Source organism: Panthera pardus, unplaced genomic scaffold (assembly GCF_024362965.1).
Source record: "Panthera pardus isolate Hobbes unplaced genomic scaffold, ASM2436296v1 HiC_scaffold_8, whole genome shotgun sequence".
Classification (NCBI taxonomy): domain Eukaryota; kingdom Metazoa; phylum Chordata; class Mammalia; order Carnivora; family Felidae; genus Panthera; species Panthera pardus.
In genome coordinates this window covers 17,819,430-17,836,127 of record NW_026527013.1, presented here as the reverse complement: position 1 = coordinate 17,836,127, position 16,698 = coordinate 17,819,430, and the positions used below count along the sequence as shown (strand labels likewise).

Sequence of the window (16,698 nt, the reverse complement as noted above, 5' to 3'; positions counted from 1 at the left end):
GCCAGGGACGGGAAGAAGGATCCTAGCCTTCCCTGGGTCTGGCTCCTGCACCATCCCTCCCACTCAGCCGACACAGATCAGACTCAGGAAACATCAAAAGGCTGGAGTGTTCTCAAACAGCCTGTCACTGCTTTTAATCAGTTGCTGCGGTGAGGAAAGTAGTGGTTCTGGTGCCACTATGTGGCTCCATGCTCACTGGCTTCAGCTACAGTCCATCTCAGGGTCGTCCGCATCCGTTTCAGTGGCACACAGGTCATCCAGGGCTGCCTCTGAGCCAAGAGAAGAGGGTTGTGTGGTGAAGGCCTGGAGGTGCCGGGCACTGGGGGGAGACCCACCGCTCCTCCCCCACGCCCGCAGGAACTAACCAGTCCCTTCCACGCCCAGGCCTTGCTCCCTCAGCTACTGCAAGCAAAGTGATACAAAGGCAATTCAGACAGCGATGTTTCTGGAAAAACTGTGGCTCTGCTAGGCCAACTCAACAGATACAAGCAAAAGGCAGCCTGATAAGCTCAGAGAAGACCCAGAGCAGTAAGACAAGTGCGACCCCAGTGCCAGCAAAGGCTGCGTGGAGAGAGGACTGCTGACTTAAGGCCAGGAAGTCTGACTTGTCCGTGAACTTCAGGGAAACCCCCGCATGTGGGCTGGGGCAGGCAGGGGTCCTCCTGCTGGCTTACCTTCACAGTCTGTCACATCAGGAAGCCCTCGAATCAGCATGCTGACCCCTGGCATCACCTGGTCATACTGATGTAGGACCTCCACACAGTGCACAGTGAAGAGCTTGTCCTTCTGGGAGAGGCTGTGCAGCAGCAATACCGTGTCCCGCAGACACCGCACAGTCCGCTTCTGCTGCTCAGTCCTCGGGGGCTCCCCCGCCCTCCGCACTGTCAGCCACTGTCTGTGCAGCATCACTGTGAGTGCTCTGACCACCTAGGGAGAGGGCAAAGACTGAGGCCAGGTCTCAGGGTTCCTGCACCCTAACAGCTTGCTCAGCTGGACAGCACCTTTCCTAACCACCCCAGGTAAGGAGGGCTCCGAGCGGTGGCACCAGGGTTACAAGGAGCAGGGGCGTGCTTGCATAGGGTCACCTTCCCCCGCCCTGAAGGAGCTGCCACGCCATTGGCCCGTGCACTCACCTCCACGTTGCACTGGCAGACAGAGCCAGTGACTGGGGAGGCAGGGCTCTGCACACCAAGCTTAGCCAGGAGCCACACGGCCTAGAACAAGAGCAGACTATTCCATCCGTGGCAGAACGAGAGCCTGATCACAGTGAGGGCTTTCTCAGGCTTCTCCTACAAGTGCTCCAGGTTCCCTTAGCAGCCGCCTGTCCGCACAGTGACATTCAAGGAATGGTGTGGGGCCTTCTCAGGCTAGACTCAGGATCAATACCTGTCTCATCAGCAACCCACCTGCCTCCAGGCCCCAAAGCCAGGGTAGGGCCAGTTATTAGGCAGCCCTGCCAAGTGCTGGGACACCCTGGGGTCCACCTGTATTGTACCTGTGTAGTATGGAGCCCCCAAACTGAGTTCACCTTCTTAGCAGCTAGGTAAACACTTGCTACCAAAATGCATTAAGACTCCATTCTCCCCAGAAGAAGGAGGAACAGTGGCCCTTAGGTGGGGTGGGGTGGTGAGGCTCTGGAGTTTTTACCTCTTGTTCTAGTTGAAGCCACTGTGTCTCCGAGGCCACTTTATCAGGCCTTGACGTGATGTACATGTACAGCAGCAGGAGGAGGCAGCCTTCTGAAAAGGACGCCCCACCTCTCATTCAGGGTCCCCTTCTTACCCAGAGCCCAGGGCACAAGCTGCAGAAGCCCTCAGGAGGCCTCTGAACTGTCCCTGCCACCACCCTTCCCTCCAACCTGCAGGAGCCGCCCAACCACCCATCCCCCCTGCCCTGCTTTACCTGAGGGGGAGCAGAGCTGAGGCGCGAGCTTCTCGTGGTCCACCAGGAGGGAAAGGAGCTCAACAGTCAGTAGCACGCTGGGCAGGGGGCTCTCGGGGCTGAGGCACTGCGGCAGTACCCGGAACACACACTGGAACCTAAAGCACAGGGGCCCAGAGAAACGGGACACTGGCACCCAATCCCACAACCATCCTCACTTTTCACCAGAGGCAATGGGAAATTTTGAGCAGGCAGGTACAAGGAGGAGCTGTGGTTCGGACCTGGCTTCAAATGCTGGCCAACCACCACATACTTGCTGGGATATCTGTTTCCTGTGAACCAGTGGGTACTAGCCTTCACCGTGATATTGCCATGGCTTAGAGAGGACAGGCCCTTGCCAGGCCCAGTGCCACCTGTAAATGGGGGATGCTTCCCTGGACCTGGGGTGCCTGGCTTCCACACTCTCCTGGGCTCTTTCTTGCCTCTGTTCCCAAATAGGGAGGGAGGTCTTAACGAGTGTGAATGTTATAAGCCTACTACCAGAGGGCTGGCCAGGTTCCAGAGGGCTTGGCTATGGTTGGATCTTATGAGACCCCTTGCTTGCTGGCAGACTGTTTTTGCAAATACCAGCTCCCCTGCTACCAATTATGAGAAGGTGCTCACTTGGGGTGTGCACGGGTGTTGGGCTCTGGGCACGCTCTCTCCAAGGTCTCACGGGCAAAGAGAACTAAGGAACCAAGTCCCAAGACAACCACTGCTATTTGCTCAACCCACATAGCCTTGTGGATGGGGAGAGGGCAATTCTACATGTGTTCCCCTTCATGCATCTGCAGTGTCTTAGCACATGCCGTCAAGGGCTAAGAGTATTTCTCAGTATGCCATTAGGAAGCAAGGCCTCGTTATTTGGGGTGAAATCATTTTAGAGCAAATCCTGTACAGTGGGTAAGCTCAATGTTTTCAGCCACCAGAGTGTGGAAATTTGCGGGAAACTGGGATTTAACCTGGTGGTTACTCAATTTCGTCATTAGAATGGTCTGTAATCCACTAAAGTCCCTGAAACTATCTGCAAGAAAAATCCATCTTTATATATGATGTAGTGGTTTCTAAATTATTTTTGGATAGCAGAAAAAAAAATTTTTTTCCAGAACCCCCAAACACACAATAGAGAATAGTCCTACTGTTCTGTTTGAAGCTGGGGATGAGACCTCTGCTCAAAAGCCCCTGCCATCCCAGTACCCTGGAAATGACCCAGGACCATGGCTACACCAGATACGGTAGGAAGACGTGGGTCTGAGGGGATGATTTGTCCTCAAGCCCGGGTAGGCAAAGGTGCCCTTTCTGAGACTGCTGTCTGCCTGGCTGCTTGTGCTGCATCACATATTGCTTTAGAGCTTTGGCGGCATGTGTCCTTAGCTTTCACTCCAAGGTGAGCAGGAAGCTGTGTGGTAGTGGGGATCCTCCTGCAAGATGTAGGAATTCTGAAGCACTGAGTGGGAGGTGGTGCCAGACCGTGATCAAGGGCAAGTCAAGGAGACCAGCTGGAAACTCGCCCTGTATGTTCTCTCTATTCGTACAGCAAATACTGAGTGCTTACAGTGAGCCAGGCTCCATGCTAGGTGTGAGGATGCAGGGCTCTGAGGGTGTCACATGAGCTGGTGAACAGAGGCATCTGTCTGGCCTATGGAAAGCATCCATCAAATAGCTGTTTTTTCATGTCCTTGTGGACAAGCCCAACAGAAAGGGAATGATGGTGTATCTACCAAGAGAACTGGTAATAAAGTGCTTCCTGGAATTCATTCAACAAATATGAAACAAGCAACCAGCCACCATGAGGTAGGTCCATGCCAGACACGTGACAGTTCTGTACCTATTGTGTCGCCCACAGTACACTGCAGTACTGTGCCCGGCTCTGAGGACCACCCCTAGGATGGACCATACCAGCTGGAATATCTTCAGAAGGAAACCAGGATCCAGAAGTGTTTTAGGGAAACAAGTATGCTAAGCTCAGAGACAAAAGCTTAAGGTAAGTGCAGCCAGCAAAGTTGATCCAAATAGAACTGGCCTCTTGGTGGCATGCTGAGGGGGGAGACAGGATTTTTGGATGAGGAGATGGGCTGGATGGTGTTTACAGTTCCTCCCAGTCTTGAGGCTCTGGAATCCCAAGTTAAGAATTTATGCCAATAGTGTTCATGAGCTAGGTTCACTATATAACCACTTCCAACAAACCTTAGGAGGAACAGGTAACTTATGGCTTGTGCCAGAGTCGGGCACAATGAGGAGGAGCAGATTCCCAGTAAGGTCAGCTTATGGGCTGCCCACACCCTCTGCCTCCTTAGGGAACCCCACCAAACTTAAATGTGGTGTGATACATGGTCTTCACCTACCTGATCCATGGCCTAGGTTCAAGGCTCTGGGTTCAGTCTTTGTCCTGGGGGCAGGACACTTTTCCATAATGTCTTAAAAGCCTTTCATTACATGTGTCTTTTGCTTACCTGCTGTACAGAGGCAGAATTCAGCCAAGTAAACCACTTCCTTGGCTCTCCTAACACCTGGCCCCACTTTCCATCACTTCAGAACACCCTGAACAAAGCCTCAGAACATAAAACCAAGGCTTAGCCCTGAGCAGTACAGCTAAGATGTGGGCAAAGTATAAGGGCCACAGGATAGACCTCAAGAGGTCAGGTGAGACCTGCAAAGAATCATGACTGCCATGCAGTGTTATACCTGGGCAGGAAATCAAAGGAAGCATTTTCAGCTAATTTCACCAAAATCTTAAGACACTGGCTCAGGACACTGGTTTGAAGGTGACCTGTTGCTGCAGAAGAGAAAGTCAACAGGTGAAGAAGCATCTTCAGTAGTGGATGCTGGCCTTGGTCATCGGTAAGCCCCCTTGGGACTGAGGACACATCCCCATGATCTTGTCTGTGAACCAGACTCTGGTTTCCTTCCCCAGCGGCAGAATCCACCCCTGCATCTGATAGTAATAGGTGGACGACCGCTCCGCTGTGGCACACCAGGTGCTGAAGAACACTAAGTGAAGCCACAGAGAAGCCTTCCAGGTTGCAAAGTGAGTCCTCAAGGCTGGCCTCTCCCCCAGAGCTCACGTAGGAGGAACTTGTCGGTGAGTCCGCAGGCGCTCCACTTCTCTTGACTGCTGCCAGATCGTGCAGAGCCTGGCAGTGTAAGCCAATAAAGAACTGTACCAGGGGGAGGAGATGCACGGCCCCAGGAAGCTGGCAGAGTGGGAAGGCCCTTCTGCCTCCCTCTGCTTGGTCTCCATCACGTGAGCCTTCATCCCTGGCAACCAGATTCAATCCAGTAAGTGCCAGGTTCTGTGCTTCTTTCAGGGCCAAATGGGGAAATGACCCATCGCGAGAACCTGTGGTCCTCAGGCTTGAAATCCCAGTCAAGGTACTAGCAGCAAATACAAAAGAAAACATACAAGTGTGAGGCGGAGACAAGGTCAAGGGCCCCAAACAACCTGTCTACCGAATTCTCTAGTTTCCCCACCCAGCACACAGACCTCCCAGGCTGGCCAGGACCAGAAAGGAACTTGTTTCCTGGGAACTCCCAGCTTTTCAGGAGTCTGAGGTTTACCTGCCATACCCCAGTGGCTGCAGTAGGGTGCTGGTAGGAGCCTCAGAACAACTGCTCAGGAGGTGGCACAGACCTAGGGATGACCCTGGGATCAAAGGCTGCTTCAGGAGAAGGTTTATCAAAATGGAACCTGCAAAAGACAAGGTGATTCTAGAAGGTTCTGACAACGGAGGCCTTTTCTGTGGCTTCAGAAGGAAAAGTGAGGATTCCTTGGATGCTAACTGTCCTCTAAGCTGCCACTAAGCCCCACTGAGATGCCTGTGGGTGCTGAGGGCTCTGGGATGTAACTGCTATAGTCTTCTGCTAAGTCACAGACTGTTACTCCCCTGGCCCCTCTGAAGGACTGCCTGGGGTGCTGCTTCTCAGAGGCAATTCTACCAGAGCACCGCAGAGGATGCCCAGAGCTGTGCAGGCCTCCTGCACATGGAGCAGGGCTTCTGGTACCTTGAGTGTTTGATCTCTGCATCCAGCTGTCAACAAGTCTTTTCTGCGACTCTTCTTGCTTAATGGGGTCACCTCCCAGATTGTGGCTCTTATTCTCTACAACTAAATAAAATGTGAATCAAAACTTGAGCACAAAAGCACAGGCATATCAAAACTCTTGAATGTACCGAGTTTCATGTTCTCTCTCTCTTTTTTTTTTTAAAGTAAACTCTACCCCCAATATGGGGCTTGAACGCACAACTCTGAGATCAAGAGTCACGTGCTCTACGGACTGGGCCAGCGAGGCACCCCATAATGAATTTAAAACAGAGATTGTTCTACTTCCTCAACCTTGGATCAAATCAAGAACCAGAGCAACTCAAGAACCCTTGCATCATTGCCTCCCTCATGAAAAACAGGAACTCCTACAAGGAAAGGAAAAGAAAAGAAAGTTGTTTGCTCCACTTTAAAATGAGGCAATAACATGAAAGCAGTAACCACGAACACTTATTATGTGCCAGACAAACCCTGTTCTAAGAGCCGTACCCATGTTAGCTCATCTGTTCCTCAAAGCAACCCTAAGAGGAGGTGTCATCTCCTCTATTTTACATATAGAGAAACTGAGGCACGGGTTAAGGGACTTGCTCCAATCACACAAGCCAGTAAGTAGTGTGACCGGGACTCCTGTCAGGCTGGTGGGCTCCAGTGCCTGCCCACAACACCATCCTATACTGTTCCTGTAGTTGCCGGGTACCAAAAATGTGAGTGGTTGAGGTCCTCAGAGGTGGCATGAGGGCCAACGACTTGAACAGGTGGATGGTGGTAGGAGAGAGGTGATGTATTGGAATGGTAAGATAAACTGACACAGCATATTCTCAGAGTAAAAACCTACCAATGCTAGACTGTGTCCCTCTATAAGGCAGTAGCATGCCCTCAGTCTGGACTGAGCTGTATAAACTCAAGGCTCAAGGAACACAGGTACCTGATACTAGCTGTGTTTCTGGCACATCAACGGATGGTGACTGGGGAGGTTTTAAAATATGCCTGCAAATTCTACAAACACTTCTCTTCAAAAGGTGCAGCCTAGTTTCCTTCCCGTTGAACATGGTTTCTAACAAACAGAATGTGGCAGAAGTGATGCTATAGGACTCCCGAGGCCAGGCCATAAAAGGGATAGCTTCCACCTCGCTCTCTCTGGTTTGTTAGCTCTAGAGGAGGCCATCCACCAGGTTATGACATCACCCAAGTAGCTCTGTAGACAGACCCACGTGTGGAGAAGAACTCCATTGCCAGTCATGTGAGGGAGCCACTCTGAATAGATCCTCCAGCCCCAGACGAGCCTCCAGTGATTCCAGTCCCCACAGAGACAAACCATCTCCTCTTTATCAGAACTGTTGTCCCACAGAACCAGGAGGAGTACTTATTGTTGTTTTAAGCCACAAGGTTGAATAATCGGTTACACGGCAACAGATGACAGACAGACTGACTTACCCTCTCTGCCCACCAGGGACTTATATCCTGGCTCTGTCTGGAAGGGGTGGGGAAGGGACATGTTAGCACTAAAAGACTCCTTTGTAGGGAAAGATGGTTTTCCGAATTGTGGAGAACATGCTTCTGGCTTTATAGCCACAGAAGGGCTTTTCCTAGGACTGGAAAAAGTTAACTATGAAAGCAAAGTAATGATTCTGCTAAAACCACTTAAAATACCTGGTTATAAAACTTCTAACAAATGTTAAACTTTTCATGTTTAAATGTTTAAATGGTAAACCTGCTCCGGCCCATGGCCAATGTCTAGGTGCTTTGACCAAAGGTTTTTATCTGTTATATATTAGTCATTCTTTGTCAGTCAGGATAGCAGTGTAAAACTCAAGGTATTTTGATCCAGATGGTGGAAAAACTCTTTCATTTCTGTATTCTTCTAATAATCACCCCAAAACATTGGCCATAATTCCATTACAACTTCCAATTCCACCAAAATCTTTTTAATATGGAACAGCCTCTTATTTAATCGTTCCCAGGGGCTGGATTCAAAGATTTTCAGTAGAAAGAAGGTCTATTAAAAGGCGTGTTGTTGTGTCTTGCAACTTGAAAACAGCCCGTTCCTCAGTGCCAGGGGTTTTGTGTTAGGGAAGCAGTCTTAACCCCCCGAGTGCATCAGACAACACCAAGAGCCTTCTGTCAGAGACGTGTAATGAGGTGGGGATGGACCCCTCTGCTCTCCTGTCTTATTTGGACTAAGCTAGGCAAAAAGAGTTTAATTTCACACCCTGCCCATTATGAGCAAAGGCAGCAGAATGTTCAATATTCAGAAAAAGACACGCTGACCCACACTGTTCACAATTCAAGGCTGATATCAACGGTGTGCCAGACTTCTCTGGCAGGCAAGGCGCAGGACAGGACCATTAACAAGCTGATCACATCTACAGTAAAGGCAGGGGCTATTAGACAAAGGTCCCAAGACAGTAAATGAGAAAAAATATTCCAAGTAGTTGGGACTGAAATACGCTCATACTTGGGGCAAAACTGATTATTTGAAACACATTACATAAAAATGAAGACTGGGTCACCCCAAAAGTTTAGAGAGCATCTTTCCAGCCCTTTTTTAGTCCTGAGTATAAAGTCCTATAGAGGAAGCCCTTCTAGAGTGTGAGGCCTTTATGCGGTGATGCACCAAACCATTCAAGCCTCATCTAAACCACCTTTGAGGCCTTCAGGAAAGAGGATCTATGTCCAAATGGCAAAGTTTAAACAGCCTTCATTCAAGACTAACCTGACGTTGTTACTCAGACTTTCTAATAAACCATGCAAAACAACTCTCCTTCCAGCATCATCATTACCTGGCATGGAGAATGGAGGGAGCAGCCAATTTATTTGCTCGTTCACTGCTTTGAAGCTTTGTCCTTAATTCATTCATCTCAGCATCTTTAAATTGGAGTTCGGACTGCAATGATTGGAGCTGGAAGGCAAAAGCAACATACTCATGGTAACCCATCATACGTGCAAAAATATCTCTGGGCTTCAAAGTCTCAAGCTCATAAAGGAAAACAAACAATGAGAAATAAGTATAAAAGTGTGCTGTGACATAGATGCCCTATAATATCAAGCTTTCCCCTTCCTCCTCAAAGACAGCATGGTATTCTAGAAAGACATTTTGACCTGAACTGTTGCAAGGTAGTTTGTGAAGGTTCAAATACCATTTACTCGGCCTCTTTAAACTTTGACTTATCTGTAACACAAGCCCCTGTCTTTGTGGTTAGGGGGGATTAAATAGGAAGGATGAATGTGAAATGCCCAGCCTAGGGCTTGGTGAGGTGCCTTATCGCACAGTAACATGTTAACCTTTTAATGGACATAATGGTGCACAATTCCAGGTCTTCTTGAAATTTTACCAACATGCCACGCAGCACGGGGAGACCTGCTCCAGCCCATGGCCAGCAGTAACTGCTATTATTCCCTGAGCACACTCTGTGCCTGTATGGCACCAGTCACAGCACCAGTCACCGTAAGTGTGGGGCTGTTTAAGTCTCACAGCAACCCTTCTAGTTATTTCCTGGGACAGATAATAGAAATGAATCACAGAGCTGAAGTCACTACCCTGAGGTCGCCATTTATCATATGTGATAAAGCCAGGATTCAAACTCTAGTTTGTCTGATTACAATTCCCTTGCTCTTCATCATGGATGCGGAAGGAAAACTACTGCTGTTAGTGCTGGGCACAGGTTAGTGCTTCTTTAGAGTTTGCTAATTTGCTAATGGATGGCAGAATAAGATCCATTCCTTGAGACTGAAGCCTTGGGAAGTGCTGAAGGAAAGTGGCAGTATGTATGGACACCTATTAATTTCTTCCCCAAACAGCAACTCCCTCCCTTGAGAAACAATCATGTCCCTGCCTCAATGTGATTTAAAAAAAATTTTTTAACGTTTATTCATTTTCGAGAGACACAGAGAGACAGAGCGTGAATGGGGGAAGGGCTGAGAGAGAGGGAGATACAGAATCCGAAGCAGGATCCAGGCTCTGAGCTGTCAGCACAGAGCCCAAAGTGGGGCTCGAACTCACGAACCGTGAGATCATGACCCGAGCCGAAGTCAGATGCCCAACCGATTGAGCCACCCAGGTGCCCCTCCCTACCTCTATGTGATTTAAATGGGAGCTGTCATCTCTGTGGTTACAGTGACTGGGTCAGGGACAGGCACCTGACCCAGGTTAGAACAATTAGAGCCTTGAGATGAAGGAGCCCAAGTTTTCAGTCTGCTCTGGAGCTATGAAATAGGAGCCCAGGAGCTTCTGGAGAACACATCCTTTACCATAAGAATGGAGTCTGTCTGTAGACTAGGGAGTAAAGATGAATCCTGGCAAGGCTCCAGTCATTCAAGGCCCCAGCACACCTGTTTTTTCCCAGACTTAGTTATAGAAGTCAATACATTTCCTTTTGGCCTAAGCTAGGTCAACTGAGTTTCTGATCTGCCAAAAAGCTCTTACTTAAGTCTATTTCTGGAAAGTCTAAGCTATTGATTTATTCCTGCCAAGACCACCTACCACAACTACCACAGCAAAGCAGTTTCAACTAAGTCATTTTACAAACCTCATGCAGAGCCTGGAAAAAAAGTATCTGCAATTAACTGATATTAGAAATTATTTAAGACAAAAAAAAAAAAAAAAACTGTTGAAATCTCCCTGGAAGATTTACAGGCTCTTTGGTCATTATTGCTTCTAAAAGAACTCAGTGAGCAGGCAAAGCTTGTGTCTAGAACAAGGGGGAAAAAAAAAGGGAAAAAAAAAGCAGTTCTGGGTCACCTTTTTTGAAAATTCCTTTTCTTTGTCACTGAGCACTTGAGTTTTCTCTTGTTCAAGGAGGAAATGTGATCTTCTCTGTTCCTCTAGAATGGATTCTGTCTGATGCAGTGAGTCCCGCAAAATTTTTATTTCTCCATTTTTAATGAGAACTTCTTCTTCCATTGCTTTCATCTGTAAATCCAAAATCAATCTTGCGAAAAGCTTATAAGGGAAAGTTATATATGTACTTGTTTATTTTTTTTTTAATTTTTTTTAATGTTTATTTATTTTTGAGACAGAGCATGAATGGGGGAGGGTCAGAGAGAGAGGGAGACACAGAATCTGAAACAGGCTCCAGGCTCTGAGCTGTCAGCACAGAGCCCGACGCGGGGCTCGAACTCACGGACCGCAAGATCACGACCTGAGCTGAAGTCGGACACTTAACCGACTGAGCCACCCAGGCGCCCCTATATGTACTTGTTTCAACATATAGCTAGGGAGACAGAGAAAGCACATGTAAACTATGTTCTACAGACCAATGAGTTCTCAAAGTATATCCATACCAACTAGGTATGGTCTGCTAGGCCCATTTGTGGGACAGGTGACATTCAGAAAGCTTAAGGAGACACTGTCATTCACACATGCAGATTCTGTAGGTTCTAGTAAGTATTAAACAATCTGGGTCACACACTTCACAGATCTCAAGTTTCATACTATGTTTCTAGTTTTCCTAGGGACCTACAGATGGTCACATAAAGGATGTCTCCTTTTTTGTAAAACTGCTAACAAATACAGTAGCCATTATGATGTTGTGTTCCTTATAAAAGACATATGCTATAAATTTGTCTCAGTGCTGTGACAGAAAGTTTGTATCACTTTTTGGATGTGAAGTACAGTTTCCTTTGTTGCCTAGTTGTTAGGAACTAGGATCTGGTTTCTTCCAGTTTAAATTTTCTGGCTTTCTTTCCCCAGCCTTCCCTCATTTCATGGGGATGAATCTGGACTCCTGTTTTACTTTATTTTTTAAGTTTATTTGAGAGAGAGAGAGCAAGCAGAGGAGGGGCAGAAAGGGAGGGAGAGAGAGCATCCCAAGCAGGCTCCTCACTTTTCATGTGAAGAGCCCGATGTGGGGCTCAAACCCATGAACCATGAGATCATGACCTGAGCTGAAAACAAGAGTCAGTCGCTTAACTGACTTGAGCCACCCAGGTGCCCCTGGACTCTTGTTTTAAAACTTTTATATATTTTAGGGGTACCTGGGTGGCTCAGTTGGTTAAGCATCTGACTTTGGCTCAGGTCATGATCTCACAGGTTCATGGGTTCAAGCCCTGTGTCACGCTCTGTGCTGACAGCTCAGAGCCTGGAGCCTGCTTCAAATTCTGTGTCTCCCCCCCTCTCTCTCTGCCCCTCCCCTGCTCACTCTCTTTCTCTCAAAAATAGATAAACATTAAAAAAAACCCTTTTATATAGTTTATTCTGTGGTGCTTTATAACACATGCATAAGTGCATACATTAGCTATAAAACCACAAGTCACTTACCTTTTCTTTAAGTTCTTTGTATTGTGCCTGAAGTACCTCTAATTCAAAATTCTCTTTAACAGGAACATATTCTCTGTTTTTCCCTGCAGGAGTTTTTGACATCCCATCTAATCTGGGGACCTTATGAACATCTGTAAAAAAACAGTTCCCATATACTTTTCTGGATCCAACACTTTCCCACTTTTGCCAGTCAATGCTGAAAAGAATCACTCTTGAAAGCAAATTAGAGAAAGATCTAGTAAGCAGTATAGGTATTTTCCAACCTAAAATGTGATTCAAACTCATAAATGATCCTTATGAAATGACAAACAGATCCTGTCTCCCCCTACTCCCCACCCCTCAATTTTAAGAGTATCATCTAAAGGCTGAAAAGGTGCTGTGGGAACCTCACTGGTCAGAACTTGGTGATCTGTTATTCGACAATATTTACTGAGCACCTATACCTATACCTACTGAGCACCGGGCACAGTCTAGTCTCTAAAGGTACAGTGGTGAGCAAAATGGATACAGTCCGTACACTCATGGAGCTTAGAGGACATTCAAAAATAATTACACAAATAAATGTAAAATTACAACTGTGATAAGAGCTACACAAGAGAACAAGTATAGGAAAGCCAAGTATATGGATCCAACTGGAACGACTGGAAGGCTTCCCAAGGAAGTGATGACTGAGGTGAGAGCTAAACAAGCAGGAATTAAGCAGATGAGTGGGGATGGGGAATGGATGGGAAGAATACTCAGTGTATGAGAAACAGCAATGTGCAATTTTTGTATTGTAAGGAAGTCGGGAGAATTCAAGAAATGAAGGCAGGTCAGTGTGGCTTGAACCCAGAGAGAGTGGGAAAGGGCCAGACCATGCTGGGCCTTGTAGGCCATGATATGGACTTTGATCTTTATACTGGAGACAGTGGGAAGCTATGAAAAGGTTTGCAGCAGGGATGTGCACTTGTATCTATGTGAGACAAAGCCAGATTTGAGTTCTGAAAAGATCACTCTGGCTGTAGTGTGAAGTCTGACTTACAGGGAGTCAAGACTGGCAACGGGGAGACCATTTAGCAGATGAGCATCCAGAGGAAGGAATGATTGTAACATAGATCAGGGAGAATGGTAGAGATAATGGAAAGAGGATGGGTTCCAGAGATGGATAAAGAAGATAAAGTTACAGGACTTGGCAAGGAATTAGATGTATGGTCAAGGAAGAGGAACTGTTGCTTTGTGCCACCTGATGGAGACCGGTAGTAGTCACGGTTGTACAGAATATTTGGTCATTAATGAATGTTTTCTGAATGTCTGCTTTGCCAGGCACCATGCTGGCAATACTGGAGAATGACTGGACTTCCAGATGAATGTGTGGGATTTAAGATGCCTGTGAGATATCCAAGTACAGATGCAAGATGCCCTCAAAACGTTTCTCCTTCTGTGAGCCCCACAAGACTTCACTCACTCCCCAGCTAGAAAATAAGCTCCCGAAGAAAGGAGTTTTTGTCTTTTGTTCATTGCTAAGTGTGCTGCAGTTCCTAAGGTTTTGGACACCTAGTACAATTTACTGGTTGTATATCGGAATAAACCTCTTTCATCTCTTGCCTCAGCTAGGCCCTTATGTTCATGTGGCCCAAGGAGGACAGTAATCTTCGTTAGATCTAAAGCCTCTTAAACCTGTCACAAGAATGGGTCCCCATGGGTAGGTAGTGACGGTTCTGATGATGGTGGTTGTGTTCCAAGGATCTTTGCCTAGAACCAAGAACTTAGGGGCCCAAATTTTAACTACAGGAAAAGGTTAACTGAACTTTCTGTATTTCAAATCGGCTGTTTTGACATTCTTAATACAGTACTCCCACAACTCAAAGGACCTTTTGGAACACAACCTGTGCCTAAATGAAGCCGTTCCTATATTTTGAGAACGGCAGCGTGGGTGCAAGACACTGGGTCAGCGGTCGCCGTGGGGTTCCGAAGCCACAGCCATCACGTAGTTCTGGCGAGATCTGCACCACCCTCCGGGAAAAGGCCCCGAGGCGCACTCACTGGACACGTCCCGAGGAGCGGCCGGGCACTGGCTCAGGGCCTGCGACGCGAGGGTGTCGAGTTCCTCCAGGTCGTCAGCGGTGAAATCCCCGTGCGCGCCGAACGGGTCTTCGGGGTCCGGGGCAGCGGCTGCGGGGAAGCCTCGGGCTCGCTTGCTCGGAGGGTGCCCGGTGCTGGGCGGCGGGCCAGAGCTAGGCGCCGGAAGCCCGCTCCGCCTCCTGCTGCCCGGCGCGGAGGTTCCAGCCATGCCTCCGCTGGTCAGTCTCCCAGGGCACCGAGTAAGGCCTGGTCGCCGCGAGACCGGAGGGCTGGACCAACCGCCCGCGCGCCGCCGCTCGCCTCAGCCGCTAGGGCCACGCCCCCCGAGCCCACGGGCCAATCGGCTGCCAGCCGGAGAGCGCGGAAGAATGACCGAATCTGAACGCGTCGCCGTGCTCGGCTGAGTGCCGGCCTTTCTAGGTGTTGCCCCGCCCTCCCAGCCCCGTTCTGCCTGGTGCTCAAATACCGGCGGCTGGCTGTCCGTAGGCGAGTGGCGGGTGTTGTGCACCGCTATCCACGTTACTGGAGAGCAGGGCCGAGGCTCACCAGCCTTACAGCGCGGGGGCCTCCGCGCCCCTCCCTGGCATCCAGTATACAGCCTCGGTGGAGTTCGCCCTGACATTCACACGTACACCTGTGAATCGAGACCCGCAGCATTCAGGGGTTTGGTCTCTGCGACTTCGCTGTTTTCCTCCCGCTGGTCTCACCTCTCACATACCCAGAGGCTCTCTCGGGGAGGAAAGAGTCTGGGAGAGCGGGGTTGGGTGAAGAGTATGAATACAGCTTTTGTGAGCAGGCATCTTAGAGAACAGTAAATGTTTTGAATGTGTGCATTTAAGGTAGGTTTGGGGAAGAAAGGTGTAAGGAAGAGGGGTGATCCTGAGAACGATGTGCCTGTGTTGGAGAATGTGGGAACTGTCAGGCTGTTAACATTCATTTCTCTGAGAGTGGCTGAGTGTTTTTGTCCCAAGGACATGTCATAAATGAATAAGGCTCAGGAGGTCAAGAAAGGCCCCTTGGAAGTGGCACCTGGGTTGTCCTCCGGGTTGAGCAGGAGTTATCGAGTTAGCAAGGAGGCTGGCATACAAGACTATTCAGACAAGAATAGGACACCAACATGGAGGCCACACAAATGCCAGGTAGGAGTTGTGGCAAAGAGAGAAGGTAAGGCTTCAAAAAGGAGCAGGACTCGGGCAGGATTTTATTAGGCAGCGGTGGTGTGCAGGACAGTTAGCAGGAACAGGTTGTTTCTTGCACATTCAGTGCCAAACTTAGCTTGTAAGTGTCCTATGAATGTTTATGAAAACAGTAAATGAAAGGGATATAGTTGTCAGGATTTGGAAGGTCTTGAATACCTGAGTTTAGTTTCTGAGACAACTAGTAGGTTCCTTCAGACAGATGCCCAAATGTTGAATGCTTAAATCTTCATTACTGCGGGTTTCTGGTCTTGTAAAGAGATAGGATTGTACTTCATTTGTCAGGAAGGATTAGGTTCCACCAAATAACAGTAGTAGCTGTCAGGGGCAATGTGCTGGCACTGGCAAAGAAGGGCTGTTCTCAGCCCCACAGGGAATGCCTGAAGTCCAAAGGTGTGCGGGCTGTGGAACTTTCCAGGAGAGGACCAAAGTAGGCCCTTTATCCTCTCCTGTTAAGTAACTTAGAGTCGTAAAACAGACTTCAATCTATAAAAACCTTTTCCAGTTTTGACTTAGCATAATCTGACTAGTTCCAGAACCCTTTTTGAAAAAAATGGTCAGAGATAGCTTAGCATTATTAGCATAATTTACAGTGTTATCAAGGGCCTAGAGGGGAAATCCAAAGATTTGTGCCTCTGAATTGTTTCTCTCTCCCTCCCTCTCTCTCTATATATATATGTGAATGCAATATATATATGCATTTAGTATACATTATGGCCTCTGTCTCCTTCAGTTTACTCCTCCTAGAGTCAAGGGTGATAATCAACAAATATTAGGAGAAAAAAATGAAACAAACAATTGGGACTACTACTTCATATAGAGTGGTAAGGGACGAGTGCACTACTTTTAGTCCTCTAAAGGAAGGGAGGTAGTCTCCAGTATACAAATGAGTGACAGGCAGAGGCAAGAGTCGGTGAAAACGGTGAGGCAGCTTGCTTGCGATGTAGGCCATTGTGCAAGATGGACCAGGGGATGAATGGTGAATATCCAAAGATAGGGAGTGGCATCCAGATCCCTTAGGGCCTGACTGGTCATTGTAGGGACTCTAGCTTTTTCCTAAGAAGCCACTGAAGAATTCTGAGCCAAGAAGAGACAAAAGTATGACTTTATGGTTTAGCAAGACCATCCTGTCCTGAGTGAAGGTTAAACTGTAGAGGAGCAAGGGTAGGGGTAGGAGGACAAATTTGGATATGACTGCAATAATCCAGGTGAGGGATTTTAGGTTAC

At 48.1% G+C, this 16,698-nt stretch overlaps 1 protein-coding gene and 1 long non-coding RNA gene across 11 annotated transcripts; one reads left to right on the top strand and one right to left on the bottom strand.

Annotated features, from left to right (window-relative positions):
* Nucleotides 1-107: 107 nt before the first annotated feature.
* Nucleotides 108-14,575, bottom strand: ATRIP (ATR interacting protein). Of its 5 annotated transcripts, XM_019416692.2 has the most exons (14): nucleotides 14,237-14,575; nucleotides 12,215-12,345; nucleotides 10,697-10,867; nucleotides 8,739-8,857; nucleotides 7,393-7,550; nucleotides 5,923-6,024; nucleotides 5,479-5,608; nucleotides 4,606-5,295; nucleotides 1,903-2,039; nucleotides 1,648-1,739; nucleotides 1,134-1,214; nucleotides 675-927; nucleotides 366-402; nucleotides 108-269 (listed from the first exon to the last, which is right to left on the bottom strand). In XM_019416692.2, coding segments are annotated over exons 1-14 (2,349 nt in total). In that variant the 5' UTR covers nucleotides 14,484-14,575; the 3' UTR covers nucleotides 108-268. The 5 variants fall into 5 exon arrangements, 4 of the variants coding, with proteins under 4 accessions (XP_019272237.2, XP_019272235.2, XP_019272236.2 ...); XM_019416690.2 differs by lacking the exon at nucleotides 366-402; XM_019416691.2 differs by lacking the exon at nucleotides 366-402 and having other exon boundaries at nucleotides 1,648-1,736.
* LOC109247766 (uncharacterized) lies at nucleotides 905-13,802 on the top strand. 6 transcript variants are annotated; one of them, XR_008420602.1, is made up of 8 exons: nucleotides 923-1,019; nucleotides 3,027-3,155; nucleotides 3,767-3,904; nucleotides 4,385-5,002; nucleotides 6,127-8,884; nucleotides 9,273-9,620; nucleotides 12,304-12,887; nucleotides 13,517-13,802. It is a non-coding gene; the product is annotated as an uncharacterized LOC109247766 (long non-coding RNA). The 6 variants fall into 6 exon arrangements; XR_008420600.1 differs by lacking the exon at nucleotides 3,027-3,155 and having other exon boundaries at nucleotides 905-1,019; XR_008420598.1 differs by lacking the exon at nucleotides 923-1,019 and having other exon boundaries at nucleotides 2,033-3,155; nucleotides 9,273-9,403.
* Nucleotides 14,576-16,698: the final 2,123 nt, after the last annotated feature.